This window comes from Mustela nigripes, chromosome 8, assembly GCF_022355385.1.
Source record: "Mustela nigripes isolate SB6536 chromosome 8, MUSNIG.SB6536, whole genome shotgun sequence".
Lineage (NCBI taxonomy): Eukaryota > Metazoa > Chordata > Mammalia > Carnivora > Mustelidae > Mustela > Mustela nigripes.
In genome coordinates this window covers 9,208,964-9,233,959 of record NC_081564.1, presented here as the reverse complement: position 1 = coordinate 9,233,959, position 24,996 = coordinate 9,208,964, and the positions used below count along the sequence as shown (strand labels likewise).

Here is a 24,996-nt window from a genome sequence, read left to right as displayed (position 1 = left end):
AAAACTGAATGGCTTCAGGTCCTTTTAACCAAAACACAGAAACTTTAATTGGGTCAGAATAACACCTGTCAAGGACCTGGGCAGTACACTTCTCTTTATAGCACCAACTCCTTCTAAGGGGGAATTTCACAAGCCATCTGGTAAGTGCTCTGGTTCTACAAAGACTGGCTATAGGGATGTCCCAAGCACGGTCGTTATCAGCTTCAGCGTCCGGGCATGCTCAAATCTTTGGCTTAGTGCCACTTTAACCACCACTCTTACATCCCAGGTCTCTCAGCCAGCAGGGAACTCTCCCCTCCCCACCCCCACCAACCCCTGGAAAACCCGGAGTGCCTTTTTACAGCTCCTCCTTTTCGGCCCCCTTCTTCTGGAAAGCAGTCAAGATGTTTAAGCTCTTCTGGAGCTCTTCCTTCTTCCCATCACTCATCTTGTTCTTCTCAATCAGCTTGGTGATCCGGGTCATTTCTGATGCTGGGAAGTCCTCACCTTGGTCTAAGACCTTCCCCATGATCTTCAGGTACTGCTCAGCCCACTTCTTCTCAGTCTCCTTCACATTTGCAAGGTTGTCCTGCCCCTGCTTCAAGAGGGCCCGGCGGGCCTCCACACCTGAGGCCCTGATGAACTCCCCAGCAAGGGCGTCATAAGTAGGCAGGCAACCAGGCATACCTAGGTAGACTCCTTGCCCCTTCAGCCAGCGCTGGATGGCTCCAACCTTAACAGCCCCACTATACAGGACTGGGTTCTCAAAGTCCCCATCCCGAAAGAGGTAGAAGACCGGGTAGTTATCTTTGTCCAGCTTGTATTTCTCACTCAGTTCCATATTCAGCTTATCACCGTAATCTGTGAACAGAAATCAGGTATCAGGAGCAAGACCACGAGGAGGGAGGGCAGGAGATGGCTGTGAGGCCTATCTGAGCTGACAGCAAGGATTCTGGTTGTGTAGACATCCCTCTTCTGCTGCTTCCCAGACATGCAGCGTTAGGTCATTTATCCTCTCTGAACTTCACTTTCCTCATCTGAAAAATGGGAACGCTTCTGAATGTTTATTCTAGTCTACTACATGCCAGGTTCTGTTCTGGGTGCCACAGATCTAGTTATGATTAAGAGTTTACAACTTCTCTGACCTCAAGGAGCTTATATTCTTTTAAGGGTAAGAAGAGAGATGGTAAACAAACATACCTGGTTAGTAGCAAAAAGATAAAAATAAAATGGAGTGATGTGACAGTAGGTAAGAAGGCTTACTCTGGGCGGTCCTGGAAGGCCTTTCTGCGGAGATGACATGAGCTCAAGGACTAGAAGTTTCAAGGGGCCAGACACGTGATAATCTGGGAAGACTGTCTCTGGTAGGAAGGACTGAAAGAGCCAAAGCTCTGAGGCAGGAATAAGCTGGGGGGATTGAAGGCTTGCAAGAGCCGTTCTGGCTGGAGCTTAGTGAGCAAGGGCAACGTGTGGTAGGTAACAGGCAGCGTCTCTACCACATGTGAGGTGTTTAGGAGGACCCCGTGAGGAGATAAGTGCATTTGACCTGGAGAGTTCAGAGCAATATGTGGCATTTGCTATGTCCTTCCTAACAAGCAGTAGCAGTTCCAAGGACTAAAGCTGTGACAGCAGGTTTCTTATATCTGGCCAAAAAGAGCCAAGGCCGCCCATTACAGGATAGTAGCATAGAAGTGTGGGTTCCAATCCTCATTCTGCCACTTCAGACTGTACGGTCTTGAGCAAGGTACTCTCAGCATGAAGCACAGGGGTCATAATACTTTCTTCCTAGAGTTGTCACAAGGATAAGACACATGGATAACACTTGGCACAGTGGCCTGGCACACTGTACATGTTTGATAATGTCAGCTGCTATTCTTCTTTTTCTAAAAATTCCCAAGGGAGTGGATTTGCGGCTGAGTCAGAACTGACTGCCTGCCCTGGAAAAGTGTGGGAACTATCTCTGCCCAGGATCAGACTCTCAAGCTAGCTAGGGAACCGGGGCATCCCTGCTGGAAGGAAGCGGAGAGAGGGAAGAACCCACTGGACTTGAGAATAAATACTGAGGTCGCGTTCTGGGTGGGCCACTTAGTTCCTTGAGCTTCAGTTTTCCTCAAGTATAAACACGGAGAACGTGTGCCTCACGTTTTAGGCAGCGTTCAAGGGAAGATGTAAAGTGCACTGTCAACCACCACATGTTGGCAACTGTTATTGTTAGATTGGTCATTGTGGTTGAGAATGATCCTTGATTTAGTGATAGCGCTGATGGATTTGAGTTAAAGCCATAATCCAATCATTTTCGTAAAAAACATCTGAAAAGAAGGTGGAGAAGTGACTGTGGGGACCCTAGGAACCGTAATACCTCCTCCTCTGACCACAGTCCCCTGCAAGGAGAGCACCAGATTCTCACAGTAAGTTTCATGTCAGTGTAGGGTGAGGGTGAAGGATGCCTTTCCCTTGGGCACCTGCAAGGATGAACTGAGGTTCTGTGGGATCAGATCTGCTCAAGCTAAGCCTGTCACCAGTTCCTGGAGGCCATGACTTCACTTACACTCCTGTGTGGCTTAGACAAAACGGTGTTGGGTATCCCACCTACGAGGAGGGAAATGATTCCTAGCTTCCTCCCCTTCTGCCCTCCACAGTCGGGTTTGGACTTGTCCATACCTGAGATCCCCACCTCTGCCACCAAAAGATCATCGCTGGAGGCCGAGTTTTCAGCCAGACGCTTGAACTCATCCTGTTTCTCACCGTAGGGGTACTGGGTGTCGAACTTCACCAAGACGAACTTGCTTTTGGGAATGACCTGAGGGCATAGAGAGCTGAGCAAGTCCAGGATTCCAGGGACCTTTGGGGCTAATTCCCTTTCACAAGGGACCCCTGTTTAAGAAACAGAATGGAAACTATGCCTGCAAGGGAGGTAAGTGCTCACACACTAATATTCATTCATTCATTCACTGACCCACTGAATCATTTAACATTTTACTGGTGTTGGGTACCCCGTTTGGTACTGGTTCACAGTAATCAAAGACATTTACAACCCTGCTTAGAATAAACAAAGCTGCAGAGGTATTAAGGCCTTCTCTTCCAGTGGCCTTTTCAGTAAGATTAAGGGAACCCTTAGAAAACACTACATTGGCCCCATGGCATGCCTATCATCCCAGAGGGCCTTTCTCAGTAAACAATGAACCAGTAATCTGACAAAAACCAACCAACCAACCATCTGTAAAGCGGTTGGCACCCATGGAGGTGTTTTGGCTAGGGAGCCGAGAGGTTCAACTCTGCAGTTTCAGGGTTCACAGAAAGTTGCTAAGAGGCAGACTTGGGACAATGTCCCCTCCCTGACCACCGCTCCCTTTGTCTAGGTCTCCAGGTCCTAAACTGTCAGAGTCAAGACCTTTCAATTGTGGTAAAATTCTCATCACACATCATTTACCATTTTAAAGTGTACAATACAGTGAAATTTAGTCCATTAATAATACTGTGCAATGATCATTAATACTGATTCCAGAACATTTTCATACCCTGAAAAGGAATCACATATCCATACACATTTTAAGCAGTCAACTTCCCATTCTTCCTTCCTTCCCCAGCCCCGGGCAACCACTTATCTGCTTGTTGTCTCTATGATGTCTACTCTGATGGAATCCTACAATATGCAGCCTTTGGTACCTGGCTTCTTTCACTCAGGATCACACTTTCAAGATTCACCCATGCTGTAGCATGTCTCAGTATTTCATTCCTTTTTGTAGGCAAATAATATTCCACTGTATGGATATGCCACATTTTATTTATTTATTCATCAGGTGATGGGACATTTGGGATGATCCCACCTTTTGGCTATTTGTAAATAGCACCGTTACAAACAATTGCCTACAAATGTTTGTACGCCTGTTTTCATTTCTTTTGGGTATATACTTAGGAGTGGAAATGCTGGGTTGTATAGTAATTCTATGATTAAGTTTTAGAGGAATCCCCAAGATCTTTGTTTTGATGGTTTCTCCCAATGCACAGCTTTAGTCTAACAACTGCCCTCTCCTCCTATAACTTTTTTCTTTTCTTTTAAGATTTTATTTATTTATTTGACAGACAGAGATCACAAGTAGGCAGAGCAGTAGGCAGAGAGAGAGGAAGGGAAGCAGGCTCCCTGCTGAGCAGAGAACCCGATGTGGGGCTCGATCCCAGGTCCCTGGGAACATGACCTGAGCCGAAGGCAGAGGCTTTAACCCCCTGAGCCACCCAGGCACCCCAACTTTTTGCTTTTCTAATCAAAGTGATCACTTCTTGCCCATTTTTCATCATAGGCAATCATTATCATAATTAAGTCAAGCTGACATCATTCCAGTTTTTGTTAGTCTTTGTTGCTCACTGTGCGTTGATGTCTATTTGGTTTTAGCTTTTAAAAAATATTTAACACTGCCTAGGGACACAAGGAAAGGAGGAGAAGCTATCAGGAGAGTCAATTTTTTAAAAAAGATTTTATTTATTTATTTGACAGAGATCACAGGTAGGCAGAGAGGCAGGCAGAGAGAGAGGGGGAAGCAGGCTCCCTGCTGAGCAGAGAGCCCGAAATCTGCTCGATCTCAGGACCCTAGGATCATGACCTGAGCCGAAGACAGAGCCATCCACTGAGCCACTCAGGTGCCCCAGGGCAGGCAATCTTTTAAGTGATCACTGACCCCCAAAATCTGAGCTCTGGGGGCCTAAAAACAGGTAAGACTTTTTTTTCTTTTTCTTTTTCTTTTTTTTTAAGATTTTATTTATTGGGGCGTCTGGGTGGCTCAGTTAGTTAAGCATCTGCCTTCAGTTCAGGTCATGATCTGAGGTGGGACTGAGCCCCATATCAGGAACCTACTGAGCAGGGAGCCTGCTTTTCCCTCTCCTGCTCCCCCATTTGTGCTTTTTATCTATTGTATCTCTAAAATAAAGGTTTTATTTATTTGAGAAAGAGAGAGGGAGAGCATAAGTGGCGGGGGGGCAGCGAGGGAGAAGCAGGCTCCCCACTGAGCAGAGAGCCCAATGTGGGGCTGGATCCCAGGACCTCAGGACTGTGATCTGAGCCGAAGGCAGATGCCTAACTGACTGAGCCACCCAGGTACCCCACAGGTTAAGTCTTAAAATGTAAACCAGATCACATCCCTCTGGCCTGACTGTCCTTATTTCAGTTCCACAAACTCATTTCCACTTAGGGCCTTTTCATTTGCTGTCTCTGTTGGCTGGAATACACTTTCCCCAGCTCCTTCCATGGATGTCTATCATTCAAAGCTCAGTTCGAATGTCCCTCCACCCACAATGGAGAGGCATCCTCCACTCATACCATCCTAGCATTCCTTTATTTCGCCCTCCTCTATCACATTACCCTGCTGAGCTTTCTTCACAGCAATAATCATTCACTAAAATTTTTATCTGCGTATTTGTTGTCTGTTCTCTCCACTAGAACATACACTATGAGTACAAGGACTGGTCTGACTTGTTGTCTGCTCTATCCCTATTGCCCAAGAGTGCCTGGCATGTAGCAGATGCTCTGAAAATACTTGATAGACGAACACAACTAGGGTAGGCTATGGCAGCAGATGCTACATATGTCTGGGGGAAAATATTTTAAAAGTACAACACAGGAACCCTATCTTCAAAGAACCTACATTTGTATTATGGAATAATTAATAATTATATGGTGGTCTAACCCTGAAACAGAGCTGAGAGGCCTCCATCTTTTATTCTGCCATTTTAGGCCATCAGCAGAATGGTTTTGAATGGCACACATCTGCACACTGGATTTTTTCCTTTTCATTAATTAGCCTGTACCTCTTTATTTGCTTTAGAAATCTGTTTCCTTTCTTTATCCTTAAGGAATCGACTCCACCATATCCTATACTTAGGTCACTTGCTTTCTCAAGATGAAGATGATTTCATCATTCATTCATTCATTGAATAAAAAGGTACCTATCATGAACACAGCAGTAAAAAAAAAGCAGGCAGGGTCTCTTATTTCTAGTGATGGTGAAGGGTAAGAAACAAAAGACACTGGAAATTGCAGAAAGACAAAAGCACAGAACAAGGCCCCTGGATGCATTACCAGGTAGCTCTCGTTCTGTTCAGTGGTGATGGAAGAGGATCTAGACTGGAGAAGATATCTGTTCATTCATTCAATAAATTATTATTGAGTATTTTCTATGTAACAGGTAACCAGCTAGGTCGTGCAGATGATCAGTGAACAAAATAGACAAGGCAGTTAGTTCTTCATATTCTAGTGTGGGAGAAGATAAAACAGATAAGGGGGAAAAGGAAGTCAAAGAAGGGCTCTGAGAAGGTAAGTAATATTTAGCCTAAGCCTGAATGAGAAGAAGCAACCAGCCTTTCAAAGACTGGGCAAAGAATGTTCTAGTCAGAAGGAACTGCCAGTGCAAAGGGCCCATGTCAGTGAGATGAGCTAGGAGTATTCAAAGGACAGAAAGCATGTATGGCTGGAGCTGAGGGATCAAAAGGGGGAATGGTCAGGAAAGGCTGAACAGTAAGACCTGCAAGATTACTGTAATGACAGACGAGACCAGGGTGATACCAATAAAAACAGAGAGGCCTCAACAGTGCACAGTTTCCCTCTAAGTCACGCTTGGTCTGTGATGTTACCCCATTCCCCCTTTTTGGGGCTGGGGTGTCATTTTTCCAATAAAGACCCCAAAAGCATAGGGTGCTGTGGGGTGTGCCTGGCAACCAACCAGCCATACCTACAGTTTCAAATATTTGAATAAACCACAGATGCCAAATCCAGGACAAGGAAACCTTTTGAGAACAGAAAGAGTTCAACCGCTTGAGCCAGATTTAGAATTCCACTTTTTGGTTTCACTTCCCAGCAATGGGTACAAATTAAGAAAATAAAACGAATGGGTTCTCTCTCAATGCTTAGTCTGTCCATCTCGTAGGCGAAGCTGAAAGCTGCCAGTGGGTGAAGACAGGTGCCAGAGGAGGGAGCTGGACTGCATTCAGCCTTCAACATTTCCAACGTCCACTGACCCAGAGGAATCCTTCCACGTCTTGACCCGATTTTATTCATTTTGTTCCCAGGCCCAAAATATTCCCTATAGAGTTCCCTTATTCCTAACGCTTGCACTTTTCAGCAAGAGACAGGATCTCTGGACATTGTTTGCATATTGCAAAGCAGGGTGCACTCCGTGCTCCTTCCAAGGGAGGAGGGGCGCAGAAACGCGAGTTAACGAGCGGGCTTTCCAACCACCTCCCTCACTACCCCCGCCCCACCACAGCCAGGAGCACTAGGTGTCCGCCTCGCACCGCCCTCCAGGCCTCCCACTTGGGACTCGAGGATTGGATCTTGCCCGGCACCGCCTTCTCGCCATTGGGTGCGGGGAAGGGGCAGCAAGTTCCCTGGATTGCCTTTCTGCAGCTCTTTTACCAAAGAGGAAGTACAAATACTGCAAAGACAAGCGTGCGCGGGGGCCCTGGCTTGTGTGTGCCCCATGGTCGCAGGATGGTCCCGGCCCAGAGTCCACCGGCCCTTTAGGATGATGGGAAGCCCTGGGATCGTCGCTACAGACCACCTTCTGCCAGCCCTGCCTCCTTCCCCACAGGTGTGCGCTCCCCCGGGCGCTCAGGCAGCACCTGCGCGATTCCCCCACCCCCGTTACCTTGTAGAAAGTGACTGTATCCAGGGGAAGGGCGCCCTTGGTGTGCAGGCCGCTGCCGCCATGCGGAGCGGAAAGGAGCAGGAGGAACAGAAGGGGAAACAGTGGGGAGAGAGAAGCGGCGCGGGGAATGCCGGCAGCCATAACGCCGGAATCTGGCAGTAGGAGCTAGGAAGCCTGTAGTGGAGAAAACGCCGAGTCGTGGGTCACGTGACTTGTAAGGCCGGCTCGGCTGCGCGCACGTGTACAGCCTGGGAGGCTCGCGCAGACCTAGGACGGGAGGGAGGGGCCACGTGAGAGGCGGGGAAATGGGGTTGCCGCGCGCTCGCGCGCGCTCGGCGAAGCTCGCGCAGGCCTAGGGTGTGGGGGCGGGGCCGCGGGTGGCGGGTGGCGGAAAGAGGCTGCTGCGCACGCGCACTCGGCGAGGCTCCCAGTCCTCCTGCCCTTTTCCCGTCTTCCCCTGCGCGAGGAGAGGCTCGAAGCGCGTGCTTGGCGTCTTGCAGCAATTAGGTTGCTCTTTCTACTCTTCTTCGAAGATGACGAGGCTGGCCACCATTTCTTCCTGCTTTTGGCCCGTCTGGCAGTCCATTGAGACCCGCTACTGCTTTAGGTTAGTCTGTCAGTCAGTCTGTGCTATCGTCCTCGCGAGTTCGGTCATACTCCCCCAGCTCCCTCAGGACCGGAGCAGGTCACGCAGAGGCAGCTGTTAGTCAGCATGGCCGTCAGGGCCACCCCGAACCCTGTCCAGTGGCTCTGTGGTGAGTGCCTCAGTGGCGAGACGCCGGGCTTCTGTCGAGCCGGTATTACTGAAAGCGGAGTATCCGCCTAGCTACGCCCTCCTGAAGGTCTTAAAACCAAAAACTGAACAAAAAGTTCTAATAATTCTATTCCCTAGATATTTGTTCAGGGCGTGGTTCACACCAGATCCTGATTTTGCCTCCGGGAATACGGAATAGAGGTGGAGGAGAAAGAGCTCTGGGTGGAAGGACCTGTGTTCGGGAGGAGGTGATAAGACCCTTACAGTGTTGTGAGAACATCAGTGGAAATTCAGTTATCCCTGCTCAGGGCTGTCAGGGAAAGTGAAAGGAAATGACTTTTAAACTGGACGTGAAGGAGAAGGAGGCATTTACAAGCCAAACACCAAAGGATATTTCTAAAAAGGGGAAAAACATGGTGAATCTGTCAAAAGTAAACCGGGGTACACTGCAAAGGGTCTCATCAAGCTGAAGGGTTTGGAGCCACCACAGGTGTTAACCAGGACAGTGAGTTGGATTTGCTTTCACTTAGGAGTGAAGGGAGTGAATCGAAGAAGGGAGAAGGCGGGGAGACTAGTTAAGGATCAATTGTAGTAGTTTAGGTAAGAGAGGTTAAGGTCCTGCAGTAGCCCACAATGAGAGGGAAGGGTCCAACTGAGAAATTTTGTAGGTTACAATTCACAAAAATTTATGAACAAATGACATTATGAGGGTCTGAGCGTCATATTAACCACTGTATATGTTAATAAATGCGTGTATAAAATAGTCATCAAAGATCATAGGATCCAGTTATGGGCAACCAGTTTATATAGAAAAATTTTTTAAAGATTTTATTTATTTATTTTATATAGAGAGAGATCACAAGTAGGCAGAGGGGCAGCCAGAGAGGGGGAAGCAGGCTCCCCACTGAGCAGAGAGCCCGATGTGGGCTGGCGATCCCAGGACCCTGAAATCATGACCCTAGGGGAAGGCAGAGGCTTAACCCACTGAGCCACCCAGGCGCCCTTATATAGAAATTTTGAAAGAAAGAGTCAATGTGTGTGTTTGTTTTGGGGGGTTTGGAAAAATTTGAGTTTGCTTTAATAAGCTATTAAATAAAATGAGCTACATTTTATGATAGACAGTGGGGGGAAAATTATGAGCTCAAGTGGATAAAGAAACCTTCATGTAAGAAGTGGAAATGGAGTTAACCCTTGGAAAAAAGAATATTTTAGGTGGAGAAAAATGAAAAGGGAGCAGAAGTGGGAATAAGCAGATGGTTTAGGGAGACCAAGCTGGCTGGAAAGAGTTCTCACAATGCTAGTTAGAGTTTTAAATCCAAGCAACATAAAGTCTTGAAAAAAATGAAACTAAGAATTTTCTGTTCTGTCATGTACTCAATGGGGAGCTATTAAGAGTTTTTAGACCCAAGGGCACCTGGGTGGTTCAGTGGGTTAAGCCTCTGCCTTTGGCTTAGGTCACAGTCTCAGGGTCCTGGGATCAAGCTCCACATTGGACTCTCTGCTCAGCAGGGAACCTGCTTCCCCCTCTCTTTGCCTGCCTCTCTGCCTACTTGTGATCTCTGTCAAAAAAAAAAAAAGTTTTTAGAACCCTTTATAAGATGTTTAAACTGTTTTTAAATTATCACTTATGAACTTGTAAATGCTTTGGGTACACCTAATTAGCATAATCAATCAGGAATTACTTTCTAGTTACAGTTTTGAAGTAGGTGTAGAAACTAGTGAAGGAAGAGGATTGGTTGGAGAGGGAAGGGAAATATTGGTACTTTTGCTATGAATGGAAACAATTCAGTGCGATACAGTAATTGTCTCAGTGCTTTACTCAGAGGTAGGAAGGAAGAGGCACGGCAGGTTAAGTTGATGCAAGATTGTTGAGCCCATTGGTCAATAAAGAATGCTTGAGACATTTTATGGTGCAAAAAGGTGTTTTTATTATAGTGCAGGGAAGGGATCTGTGGGCAGAAATAGCAGCACTGGGGTTGTGAGGAGTGACTGATTATATACTTTCAAGTTGGGAGGGAATAGGGATATGTGTAAGTCTCTAAGGAATTTGGAAGCAAGGTTTCCAGGACCTTGAGGGGTCATTTACTGCAGTCTAGTAAAACCTTAATCATGAGACCCTTCAGGTGTATATCAGTGGGCTGTATCTTTGGAGGATGATTGCTAACCTATATCTTAGGGGGTAGAGATAAAGGAAGTTTCCAAAGAGATTTCCCTCTGTTAAAGTGGATTTGTAGAATCCTAGAAGCCAGGATAATGTCAAGCTAAGGTTGCTTTTTGCCCCAGCAAAGCATTAGCATTGAGGCAGTTGAGTTTCTGGAGGAAGGTCACCCTGCCAGTCCCAAGTATTGTCAATGAGCTGTAAGTTGTAAGGAAATTTAACTGTGTCTATATTTCTTTTACTTTTGTTCTCCACATCAAAAGGAATGCGCACGTACCCCGATCGATGTGGGAGCTGGAGTGAGGAGGAAAAATATGGCATGATCTGCTAAAGCAACTAATAAATAAATTTCCATTTTTTTCTTCTGACAATCATCAAGCCAGTGTGCCCCCAGTCTCATTGACTTCTTTGCTGTTCCTTGTATTTACAAGTCATGTTCTTGCCTCGGGGTCTTTGTATTGGCTTTCTCCCTCTAAAACTTTTCTTTAAAATATTCATATGGCTGGCTTCTTCACTTTCCTGAAGTTCTTTGCTCATTTGTCAACTTCCTAAGATCTGCCCTGACCGTCCTTTAAAAAACTGCTCCTTCTGGTAGGGTCGACTTAGTTCCAGGCCTCGCATATTTGATTTTTACTTCTCCTTGGCTGGAGGGCTCTGCTACAACCAACTTATGCCAGATCCTCAATCAGGCAAAGAAGCATCCAAATTTAGTCTCCCTTTTCATATTTATTGAGGTAGCAGATACTGGAGCAGTGCTGTATATCTTGCCCCTGGCATTGTGCAATCCAGATGTCAGTTGGGATAGGAAGAATAACTCAGAACCCTGTAAAAGACTGGGTCCTCAGTGATCAATACAAGTTGTACTCAGTGAATGTAAATTACAGCAAACTGAAGAAAGAAGATCTAGACTTCTAAATTAAATGTTTTGAGCACCTAGATGGCTCAGTCTTTAAGTGTCTGCCTTCATCTCAGGTCATGATCTGGGAGTCCTGGGATCAAGCTCTGCATCAGGCTCCCTGCTGAGCAGGGAGTCTGCTTCTCTGACTTCCCCACCACTTCTCTGCTGCTCTTCCCACTCATGTTCTCTTTCTCTCCCTCTCTCTCATTCTCAAATAAGTAAATAAAAAATCTTTTAAAAAGTGTCTCACTATAAAGCTGCTTAGAATGAAGATGTCCCAGAAGCCATCAGCACAGTTTTCCACTTATCCAGGAAATAGTTCCCTTCTAAATGCTGAAATCATGTTTCTGTATTGTATTGGGGTTTACACTGATTAATAAATATCTGAAACTTGAAAAAAAAATTGTTCCTTCCTGATACTTCCTTGCTTTGTAGCTCCCTTCTTTTTTCCCCTCCATAGCTCTTTTCAGCTTGCTAACATATAATTTGCTTATTTTTCTTTTTATCTGCTCCCAGGGAGGGCTGGATTTATGTTTTTGTCTGTTTAGATTAAGGTACTATAGCCCCCTGTCTGGCACATGGTAGGTGCTCAGTATATACTTGTTCAGTGAGTAAATAAATGAGAATGAAATTACTCTATGGCTATCTCTCAAAATTCCATTGGCTCTTTCTACATTCCTTTCTTAAGCCTCATACTGTTCTTCAGAGATATTCCATCCCTTAGAGCTAATTGTCTTTCCCTTGCAAATTTTTGTTGGTTTTAACACTAGTTCTTTTGAGATAGATGAACATCTAAATTGTCTAAAGAACAAAGCCGTTTTCATCTGTTAAAAATTGTTATGGAAAGATTTACCAGGAGTATGATTTTCTTTATGCCCCATCTTCCTCTAAGAATTCTTTGAATATTGGGGCACCTTGGTGGATCAGTCAGTCCATTAAGCATCTACCTTCAGCTCAAAGGTGTGGTATCTAGGGCATGGGATAGAGATCAGATTCCTTACTCAGTGGGGAGTCTGCTTTTCCTTCTCCCTCTGCCTGGCCTCCCTGCTTGTGCTTGCACATACACACTGTCTCTCTCTTCCTCTCTCAAATAAATAAAATCTTAAAAAAGGAATGCTTTCTATATGAAAAGAATTATATCAGTGTTACAATAGTAACCGCTATTTAATGTGCATTTTTCAGGTACTGTATACTTTTCTGAGGGTAAGGGTCACACTGGTGAACAAAATAGACGTGCTCCTTGCAGACCTAGTTGGGGAAACCAGCATTAAATAATCATACAAATAAATGTATAATTACAAATTGTGATAATTTCTAGAAAGTAAAGTTGAAGACCTATGAAAAAATATGATGGAGGGATCAATTGGGATTGGAGTTCATGGGAAACTTCTAGAAACAAGTATATGTAAGCTGAAGAAAGACCTAAAAGGATGAATAGGATTCAGCTCTCAAGGAACTTAGGCTCATGTAATGACAAAAAATATTAATTATAAATCAATATGAAATTGCAAATTGGTGTATGTTAGGAAGGATTTTAGGAAAAGAAAAGAGCAAGTGCAAAGGTTCTGGGGTGAGAAAGAACTGAAATATTTGAGAACTTAAAGAATTCCACTCTAGAATTTATTCTTTAATAGCAAAGTCATCAGCATAGCAGGAGGTTATAAGTGCAGAGATTAGGAATATTTATTGCAGCATTGTTTGTAGATGAAAAAAAGAAGAAAAGAAAAAACCTAAGGACAACTCACAAGAGTAAGTGTTGGATAAATGATGTTTGTCTTTTTTAAAAGTAGGCTCAATGCCCAGTGTGGGATCTGAATTCAAGACCCCAAGATCAAGAGTTGAACTCTACTGACTGAGTCAGCCAGGTGCCCCTAGAGAAATGATCTTATATAGAATATTATACAGCTATCAGAATGGGTTAGAACTATTTCCATGAAATACTAGATGAGAAAAGAAATGTGTACAGAAATATGTGATTCCATTTTTAAAATCCTGTAACTAAAACATAACATAAACATAATAACCCCTATTATGTATGTATGCATTTGGATGTGTTTTTTTTTTTTTTATTGCATAAAGTAAACTTCATATGCAGCAAATAAAGAGATCATGGGAAATAGCTTCTAAAGCTGTGAATTCACCCCAAGGGAGGGTGAATGGGTGCTTTTTGTTTAGGGTGAGGATGAATAGTTTTTATTTATTTGTTTTTTAGTAACTCTATACCCAACATGAGGCTCTAACTCACCAATTGCATGCTCTCCCTACTGAGCCAGCCAGGCACCCCAGGATGAATATTTAGATAGGAAAGCCTTGTCACTGTATGTAGAGGCAGGCATAAAATCCTATAAACACTTTGTATGTTACGTAAATGAGGTGGAGGCTCCTCCTTAGGCAGAGATTTTAGTATTATAATGAGGTAAAGATAATTGCAGGTTATTCCAGTGGTCACTCCAAGGTCCTTCTGGGGTTTAGCTCAAAAGATCTGGGTGGTCTGGGCTGGTGGGAGGTCTTGTTAGGGTTGTTGCTGTGCCCTGAGGGGTGGTTTTAGTTTTCTTTTTCAGCTGTTCCTTTGTGCTTCCTTCCAGCAACCCAAAGAGGGACTGTGTCCTTTGTCTCTATTTGGATATATTTTAACAAGCATAGAGAAAGATGCAGAGAAATACGTTAGGCTTTTAGCATTGGTTACAGTCTAGAGGAATGAAGAGAAAGAAAATAAGACTAACAAAAGAGAATAAAATTATTATGGAATAATGTTGAGAAAAATATAGAATATAAAATACTAGCTATAGAGTTACTACAAATGGATAGAAACTGAATATGTATAGGGACAAGGACTTAAAGTAACAAAAATAAAAAGGACATTCCGACTAGCTGATAAGATTGTAGGAAACACGGATTTTTTTAATATTGTTTTTTCAATGAAGTAACATTAAAAAATCTTAGAGATTTTAACATCTGTGGATCAAATTGTTTAAACAGAGATGTTTTTCTTCTTTTTGTTATGCCTGAGTTTTCGCGTCTGAGAGACCACCAAGGAGCCGACACCGATGTGATCACACGAGGGTTTATTTGACAAGCTTAAGCTTGGTCCCAAGTATACCCGACATAGAAGAGTAGGGACTTGGACCTTGAGGTGACATGCTTGGCCCCAAGTATACCCGACACAGCAGAGTAGGGACTTGGACCCCGAACCAGATTATAGTCAGAGTTTTTAAAGGCAGAGTAGGGGTGGACTCTTCGGTGGGTGAGGACAAAGGGGATGATGTAAGTCTCTGTAAGAAATTTTGGAAGCAAGGTCTCCAGGCCCTCGAGGGGCTAGCTATTGTTGGGAGAAAGGTTATTTGTTACTAGAAATAAAAATCTCATGAGGGGCGCCTGGTGGCTCAGTGGGTTGAGCCTCTGCCTTCGGTCGGGTCATGATCTCAGGGTCCTGGGATTGAGCCCCACATCGGGCTCTCTGCTCAGTGGGGAGCCTGCTTCCTCCTCTCTCTCTCTGCCTGCCTCTCTGCTTACTTGTGATCTCTCTCTGTCAAATAAATAAAATCTTAAAAAAAAAAATCTCCTGAGACCCTTTAGATGTATATCCGTGGGTCATATGCTTGGGAATGATTGCTGACACTATCTTGGAGGTTTAGAGATAAAGTTTCACACTTTCCTATCAGGTGTCCTTGTTAGTGAGATTTGGGTTTAGAGGAAATTTAACTTTATTTACATTTGCTTCTGCCTCAGCCTCCTTCAGTTTTATGGTGGGGAGGGCGACAATAGGGCTTGGGGAACTGAGTTATTTGCCTCTGAAAACTGGGCTGTTGTCATATCTCTAAGACATTTGTTTTTTTGTGTGTTTTTTTTTTTCCTAAAGATTTTTTACTTCTTCATGTAACAGAGAGAGAGATCACAAGTAGGCAGAGAGGCAGGCAGAGAGAGAGAGGGAGAAGCAGGCGCCCCGCTGAGCAGAGAGCCCGATGTGGAGCTCGATCCCAGGACCCTGGGATCATGGGATCATGGGATCATGACCTGAGCCTAAGGCAGAGGCTTTACACTGAGCCACCCAGGTGCCCCTCTCTAGGACATTTCTTTTCTTTTTTTTTTTTTTTTTTAAGATTTTATTTATTTATTTGACAGAAATCACAAGTAGATGGAGAGGCAGGCAGAGAGAGAGAGAGGGAAGCAGGCTCCCTGTTGAGCAGAGAGCCTGATGCAGGACTCGATCCCAGAACCCTGAGATCATGACCTGAGCTGAAGGCAGAGGCTCAACCCACTGAGCCACCCAGGCGCCCCTCTCTAGGACATTTCTAAACCGAGGGAGACTCCTGTCTTATAGGATTGTGATCTCTGCAAGTTAACTATTTGTATTTCTTTTAGGGCAGCCAGGGGTGGCTGAGGAATGTCACACATACTACCGAGGGGAGGGGAGCGGGTGGAGAGGGAGTGTAAGGTGCCAGCTTTTGCTTTGTCAAGATGGCTGTACTTAGACTCGAGGTGGGTACAGCCTTGTTTTTCTTGGCCTCCACACTTTTGTCCCACTTTGAATTCATGTTAGTTTGTCTTATTTTCATACTCTTATAAGCCACCTGAAATACTATCTAGGTCAAAGTGGAATATAAGTAAGTAAATAAAAGTAACCTAACTCTTGCCAATCTCTTCCCCCTTCAGTCTTTCCTGCACACTGCCAACGTGTAATTATAATCACATAAAATAGGGATAATAGTAATACTTTTCTTATAGGATTGTGAGTGGATTAAATTAATTCACACTAATTTAATTAGTTAACACTAGTTATAAAGCATTTACAATAGTATCTGCCATATAGTACATAATTCGCTTAAGACTACCTATAATGGTTATTATGTCATACCATTTCTTTTCTTGGAAATTTGCTTGATTATAGAAATTTATAGTGACATTTTTATAGGATAAAATCCAAATGCAAGAGCCTCCAACATCTAGTTATAAATTAAAGAGTCTAAATAAAAATTATATTTATAATATCACATATAGCTACTAAACTCTTGAAATGTGGCTGTTCTGAATTGAGATGTTATAAAACAATTTCGAAGATCAAAATTACAAATGTAAAATATATCAGTGATTTTCTTTCTTTTTTTTTTTTAAAGATTTTTTTTTTTTTTTAATTTATTTATCAGAGAGAGAGAGGGGGAGAGAGCGAGCACAGGCGGACAGAATGGCAGGCAGAGGCAGAGGGAGAAGCAGGCTCCCCGCTGAGCAAGGAGCCCGATGTGGGACTCGATCCCAGGACGCTGGGATCACGACCTGAGCCGAAGGCAGCTGCTTAACCAACTGAGCCACCCAGGCGTCCCTCTTTTTTTTTTTTAAAGATTTTATTTATTTGACAGATAGAGATCACAAGTAGGCAGAGAGGCAGGCAGAGAGAGAGAGAGAGGAGGAAGCAGGCTCCCCACCGAGCAGAGAGCTCGATGCGGGACTCGATCCCAGGACCCTGAGATCATGACCTGAGCCGAAGGCAGCGGCCCAACCCACTGAGCCACCCAGGTGCCCCTATATCAGTGATTTTCTATATTGATTGCATGTTGGACAAAATTTGGATATTTAGATTAAGTAAAATTTATTATTAAAATTTCATCTGTTTTTGCTTTTTTATTGTGGTCACTAGAATCTTTTATTTATTTATTTATTTATTTATTTTAAGATTTTATTTATTTGAGAGAGAGAGTTAGCAAGAGAGCATAGGCAGGGTAAAGGGCAGAGGGAGAAGCAGATTCCCTGTTGAGCAGGAAGCCTGATATGGGACTTCATCCCAGGACTCCGGGATCATGACCTGACCACAAGGCAGATGCTTAGCTCACCGAACCACCCAGACACCCCCACCGGAAACTTTTAGATTACGTCTGTAACTTATATTTTTATTGGCTAGCACTGCTCTAGATTTTTAAAGTAAAATGTTGCTACTTTTCATACTAATCTTTGTCCAGTTGGTGTTTTAGATGCAAGGACAATATACCTTTATTTCCATTAACTTTTATCTTGTTAAATGAAACTCATTATTCTAAAGTATTTAGGTCTTATTAGATCTTAAATCTGTCATCTACCTCCCACAACTTGAGTACATTCATTCAATAAATACTGAGTACCTATTTTTGGCACTTTTTTAGGTATTGAAGATATTAGAGTGAATCAGAGAGGTAAGTTGCCTGTCCTCAAGGATGTTCCAGTCTACTAGGGGAAAGCAGACAGCAAAAACAAACATGATATTTTGGAATTTGATAAATGTTACATCTCAGAGGTAATGACTTTTAAGCTGATACTTGAAGGGTGAGAAGGAGCTAGTCTTGTGATTATCTGGGGGAAGAACATTGCAGAAAGAGGAACGCTATTATAAATTACCTGAATTGGGAAAGTACTTGATACATTGGATGAAAACACAGTGGCAGACCCTAAGATAGTCTCCAATAATCCCTGCCTTTTGATATTTACCCTCTCATGTGATCCTTTCTCCTTGGCTGTTGGGAAGATATGTGGTCAAGAGAATACAGAAGTGGTGATAGAATGTCACTAAAGCGATTTTGTTGCATAAGGTTCTGACTTCCATCTTGATTGGAAGATATCTTGCAGAAATCCATGTGGTGAAGAACTGAGTGAAGTGTTTGATCAACAACCCTGGAAGAACTGTGTTAGACCAACAACTTTGTGAACTTGAAAGCATAATCCTTCCCCATTTGAGCCTTCAGATGAGACTCAGCCCTGGTTGATAATCTTGATTAAGCTTTGTGAGAGACCTTGAAACAGAAGACCCAACTAAGCTATTCTTATACTCCTGATCCACAGAAGCTGTGAGATAATGTGTGTTCTAAGTCACTAAATTTGTGGAAAGTTGTTATGCAACTTAACACACACACTGATAAATGTGCCCACTATATTTTCTCTGAAGTCATTAATGAAAGTGTTTTACAGAACTGTGCCAAGTCAGAATGCTGATTAACCCCACTAAAAGTCATTTCTAAGTTGATATTGATCATAACTCTCCCTTAGGCTTATTTGTGCAAGGAATGCTGTTAATTGTGCTTCCACTTGGCCTGTATTTCCTTTTTTTTTCTTCTTTTTTTCAGATTTTATTTATTTATTTGAGGAGAGAGCTGGAATGGGGTAGAGGGAGGGGGGAGGAAGAAGCAGACTTCCCGCTGAGCAGGGAACCCAATGCAGGCCTAGATCCCAGGACCCTAAGATCAGGACCTGAGCCGAAGGCAGATGCTTAACCAACTGAGCAACACAGGCACCCCCTCATTATTATTATTGTTATTTTAAATTTTTTTAAAAGATTTTATTTATGTATTTGATAGAGAGTGAGAGAGAATGACAAGGGAGAGGGTCAGAGGGAGAAGCAGACTCCTCATGGAGCTGGGAGCCCAATGTGGGACTCGATCCCAGGGCTCCAGGATCATGACCTGAGCCAAAGGCAGTCGCCCAACCAACTGAGTCACCCAGGCACCCCTCATTTTTTAAGATATTATTTATTTGAGAGAGAGAGAGAATGAGCAGGGGGAGGAGCAGAGGGAGAGAGAGAATCCCAAGCAGACCTCCTGCTGAGTGCGGAGCCTGATGCACCTATGAGCCTGAGATTACAACCCAAGCCAAAATCAAGATTTGGACACTCAAATTCAGATGCCTCTCCTTATTTTTATATCATGAAATTTCTCACCAAATGCTTTGTCAAAATAGCGTATATACTATGGTAATTCTATCCAAAGAAAGAACGGGGTAGTTTGGCATGATTTTTTAAATAAATCCATTCCAACTTAGTTATTACTTTTAAAAAAATTGTTTAGAAGCACACTTTTTGGATGGTTCATTTTAGAATCTTATTTGGGATCAGTACTGAGATCTTTGATCTATGGTTTGCAGATTCTTTTTGTTTTTTTAAAGATTTTATTTATTTATTGGACAGAGAGATCACAAGTAGGCAGAGAGGCAGGCAGAGAGAGAGGAGGAAGCAGGCTCCCCGCTGAGCAGAGAGCCCAATGTGGGGCTCGATTCCAGCACCCTGGGATCATGACCTGAGCCGAAGGCAGAGGCTTAACCCTCTGAGCCACCCAGGCGCCCCTGGTTTGCAGATTCTACCATCTTTTTTCCTTAGAAATAAAAATTTAGTTATCACCAATTTTCTACAATTTGTAGAAATTTCTATGATATTCTACAACTTCTAACAATTTTCCCATTTTTACACAAACTCTCAGATTTTATTCAGTGGTTTATTGGGTTAACCTGCAAGTTTTATCAAAGTCCTAGAGTATACTTTGTTCAGACCAGGAGTGGTGGATTCATTTAGAGCAGTCAGGTGCTCTCTTACTAACTTTATCTTCAGTTCCCTCTTAAAATGTTTGTTTTACACTTTTTATTCTAAATATTATTCTTTTCAGTAGGAAAGACAGAAACATGTTACCCATTAATCATTATACCATGAATTTCAGCAAAGGGTCATTTCCTTATAAAATTTTCCTATTTACAGTTTATCCTCTTAAAGTATACAATTCAATGAGTTTTAGTATATTTGTAAAGTGTGCAACCATCACCACTGTCTAATTTTAGAATATTTTTGTCACACTAAAAAGAAATCATGTGCCCATCAGTAGTCACTCCCCATTCTCTCCCAAATTAACTTCCCAGCCCTAGGCAACTACTAATTTTCCTTATGTGTGTATAAATTTGCTTATTTTGAAGATTTATACAAATGGACCCATGCAATATGTGGTCTTTTGTGATTGGCTTCTTTCATTTAGCATAATGTTCCCAAGGTTCTTGATGGTGTGGAATGCACCAGTACTTCTTTCCTTGTAATTGTTGAATAATACTTCATTTTGTGGATATACTACATTTTATCTATCCATTCACCCGTTGGTGGACACTTGTGTTTCTACCTTTTTTTCTTTTATGAATAACAATGTGATAAACATTTGTGTTAAAGTTTTTGTGTGGACATATGTTTAGTTTCTCTTGGGTATATACCTAGAAGTAGAACTAAGTTTATACCTAGCAGCTGAGTCATATAAGGTATGTTTAATCTTTTGAGCAACTGCCAAAGTGGCTGCAGTATTTTACATTCTCACCAGCAGTATATGAGTTTCTATTCCTCCACAGTTTCTGCAACAGTAGCTATTGTCTATCATTTATAGCTATCCTGGTAGATATGAAAAGTTATCTCATTGTGACTTTAATTTGTATTTTCCTGCTGGCTAATGATGTTAATCATCTTTTCCTGTGTTATTAGTCATTTATTTATTTGGGGCGAGAAACTTCTCTTTAAAACCTTTACCCGGGGTGCCCGGGTGGCTCAGTGGGTTGAACAGCTGCCTTCGGCTTGGGTCATGGTCCCAGGGTCCTGGGATCCAGCCCCGAATCGGGCTCCCTGCTCAGCGGGGAGTCTGCTTCTCCCTCTCGCTCTGCCTGCTGCTCTGCCTACTTGTGCTCTCTGTCAAATAAATAAAATCTTTAAAAAAAATAAAGCCTTTGCCAGTTTTTAAATTGGGTTGAATTTTTTAAAAAGATTTTATTTATTTATTTGACAGAGAGAAATAATGAGAGAGAGAACATAAGCAGGGGGAGTGGGAGAGGGAGAGGCAGGGGTCCCACTGAATGGGGAGCCTGATGCCAGGCTCGATCCCAGATCCCTGGGATCATGACCTGAGCCAAAGGCAGATGCCCAGTGGCTGAGCCACCCAGGCGCCCCTGTATTGTATTTTTATTATTGAATTGTAGGAGGGTTTTTTTTTTAAGATTTTGTTTTGTATTTATTTGTTTGTTTAAAGAGGGTGCACGTGAGTAGGGGGAGGGGCAAAAGGAGAGGGAGTGAGAATCTCAGGCAGACTCCTTGCTGAGCATGGAGCCTGTCCTGCGGTTTGATCTTATCATCCTGAGATCATGACCTGAGCCAAAGTCGAGAATCAGAGGCTTAACTGACTGAGCTACCAGGTGCCCCTGTAGGAGTTCTTATATATTCTCTATATAAGTCCCTTATCAGATACAGGATTTTTAAATATTCTTTCTATTCTGTGGCTTGATGGTATCCTTTGAAGCAGCAAAGTTTTTAATTTTGAAAACGACCAATTTATCTGTGTTTTTCTTTTGTTGCTTATGCATTTATTGTCATATCTAAGAAGCAATTGCCTAATAAAAGAGCTACCTCGATGTTACATTCTTTTTGTTTTGTTTTTGGTAAAGATTTTATTTATCTATTTGGGAGAGCAAGAGAGAGCATGGGGTGAGGGGAGGGGTGGAAGGACAGAAGGAAGCAGGCTACCTGCTGAGCAAGGAGCCCGATGCAGGACTCCAACCCAGGACCTTAGGATCATGACCTCAGCTGAAGGCAGATGCTTGAATGACTGAGCTACCCAGGTGTCCCAGATGTTACATTAATTTTTAAAATTATCTTTCCCTCTCTTCCTATTAACTAGTTCTCCATTAGAATATTGTGTGTGTTAAGAGTGCAAACTATGAAGTCAGAATGACTGGAGTTGAATATTGGTATTACCGTTGATGACTCTATAACCATTAGAAGTGACTTCTTTAAATCTCAGTTTCTTCATCTGAAAAAATGTGAACATTAGTGGGGTGCCTGGTTAGCTCAGTTGGTAGAACATGGGACTCTTAATCTTAGGGTTGTGGGTTCAAGACCCACACTGGGTGTGGAGTTTCTAAAACTTTTTTTAAAAATGGGAATATTACTTTTTACCTCAAAATTTTTGTTGACAATTAGAATGCTTAGCATAGAGTCTTATACATAGATAGCACCTGATAATTGGTAGATGTTATTACTAGGAATCTTATTTGAGTTAAGTATAATTTTTGCTTAAATAAAAATATTTTACTAGGAAGGTTAAATGTAATTTAACCTTTAAACTAAATTTAATTTAGTTTTTTGACTTTGTATCCACAGTTGTAACTTGCTCATGGTAGAAGTTTAAAGAATATCTATTAATTTAATTGATACATGAAATATAGTAGCCCATTACATTAAATGAGCTGTGATGTTTTTGAGCTTACTAAGGAGTTAAGTAAAAAGAGAAGAGAAAATTAAAAGTAAGTATCACCCACTTCATTTGGGCTTGGGTTAGCCCTTGCAGAAAAGAAAGATGGGAAGATTATGTTTCAAAAGATATTTCAGGGCGCCTGGGTGGCGCAATGGGTTAAAGCCTCTGCCTTCGGCTCAGGTCATGATCCCAGGGTCCTGGAATCGAGTCCTGCATCGGGCTCTCTGCTCGGCAGGGAGCCTGCTTCCTCCTCCTCTCTCTCTCTGCCTGCCTCTCTGCCTACTTGTGATCTCTGTCAAGTAAATAAATAAAATCTTTTAAAAAAAGATATTTCAAGGGGGAATAGTGCTAAATATACAAAAAGCAGGGTACTAATACAGAGAGGAAAAATGGAAAGGTAAATCCCCAAATGGGAATTTGGTCAGTGGCATAAGACATTTTAGAAGAGTGCCAAAAGTGAAAAGTTCTTATATCAAGAGCAGCAGACTGATTTGGCATGGTTGTTTCTTGAACAATTTGAGATTTGTTCTTGACCAAGACAAGAGTCCTTTGTCCAAAGGCATTCTCTTATCACTTGGTGAGACTGTCATTAGTCCTCTCGCCCTTATTAGATGGATAGATGATTAGAGGCCTCAGAACACTCCCTGAGACCTTATAGTAGGGATTTCTGAACCAGAAATCGACTTGTGTTTTTTATTTGTTTATTTAGTACCTTAAGCAAAGTGGTTAGAACCTGCCTCCAATTTAATAGTTTCCTACCAAAACCTACCTCTGTTTAATGATGTCCCTTCTTCTACTCCACACTATGGTGAACAAATGAATCCTATATTAACCTCCTATGAATAAGTGAATCACATATTTAAATCACTGAACCTATGCAAATGATCCAATTTATGTTATCAGTCAAATATTTTGTAGAGTATATGAAAGTATGTTTGGATGAAAGCTAAATGGTTACATAGAAATATTCTCCTTCTGCTTTCTCCTTACTATAGTCCTTGTCCAAATTTTACCAGTTCTTCCAAATGTTGTTCAAATGAAAGGCAGTGTATATTTTTTTGTGTGCAGATAATTTAAGATTCTGGCATTCAGGTAATTTTTCCTGCTGTATTATAAGCTCCTGGAAATCTGGGTCTGTCTCTTATTTGTCTTTGTATCTTCTATAGCACAATGCTTTACACAGATTTGATATATAAACAAGTATATTAAATGAGTCATGTAATATATTTCTGGTGGGAATTTTGGTACAGAAGATTTCAGATGTTACTATTAAATGTGAGATATTAACAGCCCATTCTCGTCACAGCTTTTCTTGGTATTACTAAAAATTTACTGATTGCTTTAATATGCAGTCTCTCTTTTCCATCACAGGCTTTTATCCCTAAATGGGGCAAGTGTTAAGCAGACCTCCTTTTTCTTCCTTACCTTTCTCTCCTTTTTTTCTGTTCCATTTCTCTCTTGTAGCTCCATTTATCTTTTCACCATTCTCTCTATTTTTTATTATTCCTGTCTCTTCCTCTTATAATTCCTAATACTTTGTTTCCTTGTCACCTGCTCTTTCTATTTTTGTTCTTTCTGCTTGGCTTTCTCCTCCACTTGTCACCACCTCTTTCCTTGTCCTCAAGATACAGAGCGGGATTGGGTAGGGAGGAGCCCAGCAGAGCTGGGGGTGGAGCCACCTGTTCTGTGCTTCAGGATTCAGAACCTGAGAAAGATCGGCCTGCGTAAGCATAGCTGGGGCAGAAGTCCCCATGGCCTTCCTGCTGGAGGCTAGCATTCTGGAGGACAATTGGGACTTGGTGAGATTATAAGTTGTCCCTTTCTTTTTGCTCCTCCTTTCTTCCTCCTTGTTCTGTACTTTTCACTCACAGTATCTCTTTACTACTTCTTCCTATTTCTTTACTCCTTACTATTCTATTTTTTCTCTCTCTAGTTATCAGTCAACTCTATTTAGTATTTGTTTACCTTTCCTTGTACCTGTTCTTTTCACGCATGTCTATTCTCTCAAAATTTAACTTTTCCTTCCTCTTCTCCATTTTATTCTTTTCTTTTAAAATATGCTCATCCAACTCTCTTTTCTGTCCACTTCTTTACCTCTTTTCATTTTCTGTCCACCTCTCTACTCTTTTTATCTTACTGTTTTCGAGAGATGGAGCAGTAAGAGAGGAAACAAGGAACCACCCTGCCTTTCCAGAGGCCTTTCTTTCTGCTGTGTCTCAGACTTGTAGGGTATTTTGATTAGGCACTGAAGAGTTTGTGCTCTGCAGAGACAGTTAATAAACAGTGAAATTGGAGTAAGGTTGAATATTAAATGTTAAAGTTTTGGTTTTATTCTCTTTTATGTTTTGTTTAGGTTTTTTCTGCAATACAGTGGATACAATTTGTTATGGCTACTCTGAGGTAAATTTATTTAATCTTACGTTCTATGACTGTTTTAACTAGTAAAAGCAAAACTGTAGAATTCTAAAGTTTCCTGCATTTTTCCCCCTGGGTATTTGCTTTTACTCTTCAGGGAGAAATGCTGTTCTTTACCATGTTGATATTTTCTGATTAATAAAATGTAACATCAACAA

At 42.3% G+C, this 24,996-nt stretch overlaps 2 protein-coding genes and 1 pseudogene across 9 annotated transcripts in view; 2 read left to right on the top strand and 1 right to left on the bottom strand.

The window, feature by feature from the left end:
- Positions 1-19: 19 nt before the first annotated feature.
- ERP29 (endoplasmic reticulum protein 29) lies at positions 20-7,958 on the bottom strand. The gene is made up of 3 exons (XM_059408447.1): positions 7,614-7,958; positions 2,641-2,779; positions 20-840 (listed from the first exon to the last, which is right to left on the bottom strand). Exons 1-3 carry the CDS (start codon positions 7,752-7,754, stop codon positions 338-340), a joined length of 783 nt encoding a protein of 260 aa, XP_059264430.1. The 5' UTR covers positions 7,755-7,958; the 3' UTR covers positions 20-337.
- The window catches only part of TMEM116 (transmembrane protein 116), a 167,357-nt gene continuing 146,150 nt past the window's right edge, over positions 3,790-24,996 (top strand). For 3 of the 8 annotated variants that reach the window (XM_059408440.1, XM_059408439.1, XM_059408441.1), the window contains exons 1-2: positions 3,790-7,556; positions 24,777-24,823. In XM_059408440.1, coding sequence (XP_059264423.1) covers positions 7,446-7,556; positions 24,777-24,823 — 158 coding nt within the window. In that variant the 5' untranslated portion in view covers positions 3,790-7,445. Of the gene's footprint in view, positions 7,557-24,134; positions 24,223-24,776; positions 24,824-24,996 lie in introns of those variants that run through there. The other 5 variants (XM_059408444.1, XM_059408443.1, XM_059408438.1 and 2 more) reach the window with 4 other exon arrangements.
- LOC132023716 (cytochrome c oxidase subunit NDUFA4-like) lies at positions 8,147-11,440 on the top strand (annotated as a pseudogene).

Bases quoted from the DNA above. Each gene is read 5' to 3' on its own strand.
- ERP29 (XM_059408447.1), bottom strand. From the start codon at position 7,754: ATGGCTGCCGGCATTCCCCGCGCCGCTTCTCTCTCCCCACTGTTTCCC. The intron at 2,780-7,613 runs GTAACGGGGGTG...CTATGCCCTCAG, and splicing joins ATACAGTCACTTTCTACAAG to GTCATTCCCAAAAGCAAGTT. The intron at 841-2,640 runs GTATGGACAAGT...TTCTGTTCACAG, and splicing joins GGCAGAGGTGGGGATCTCAG to ATTACGGTGATAAGCTGAAT.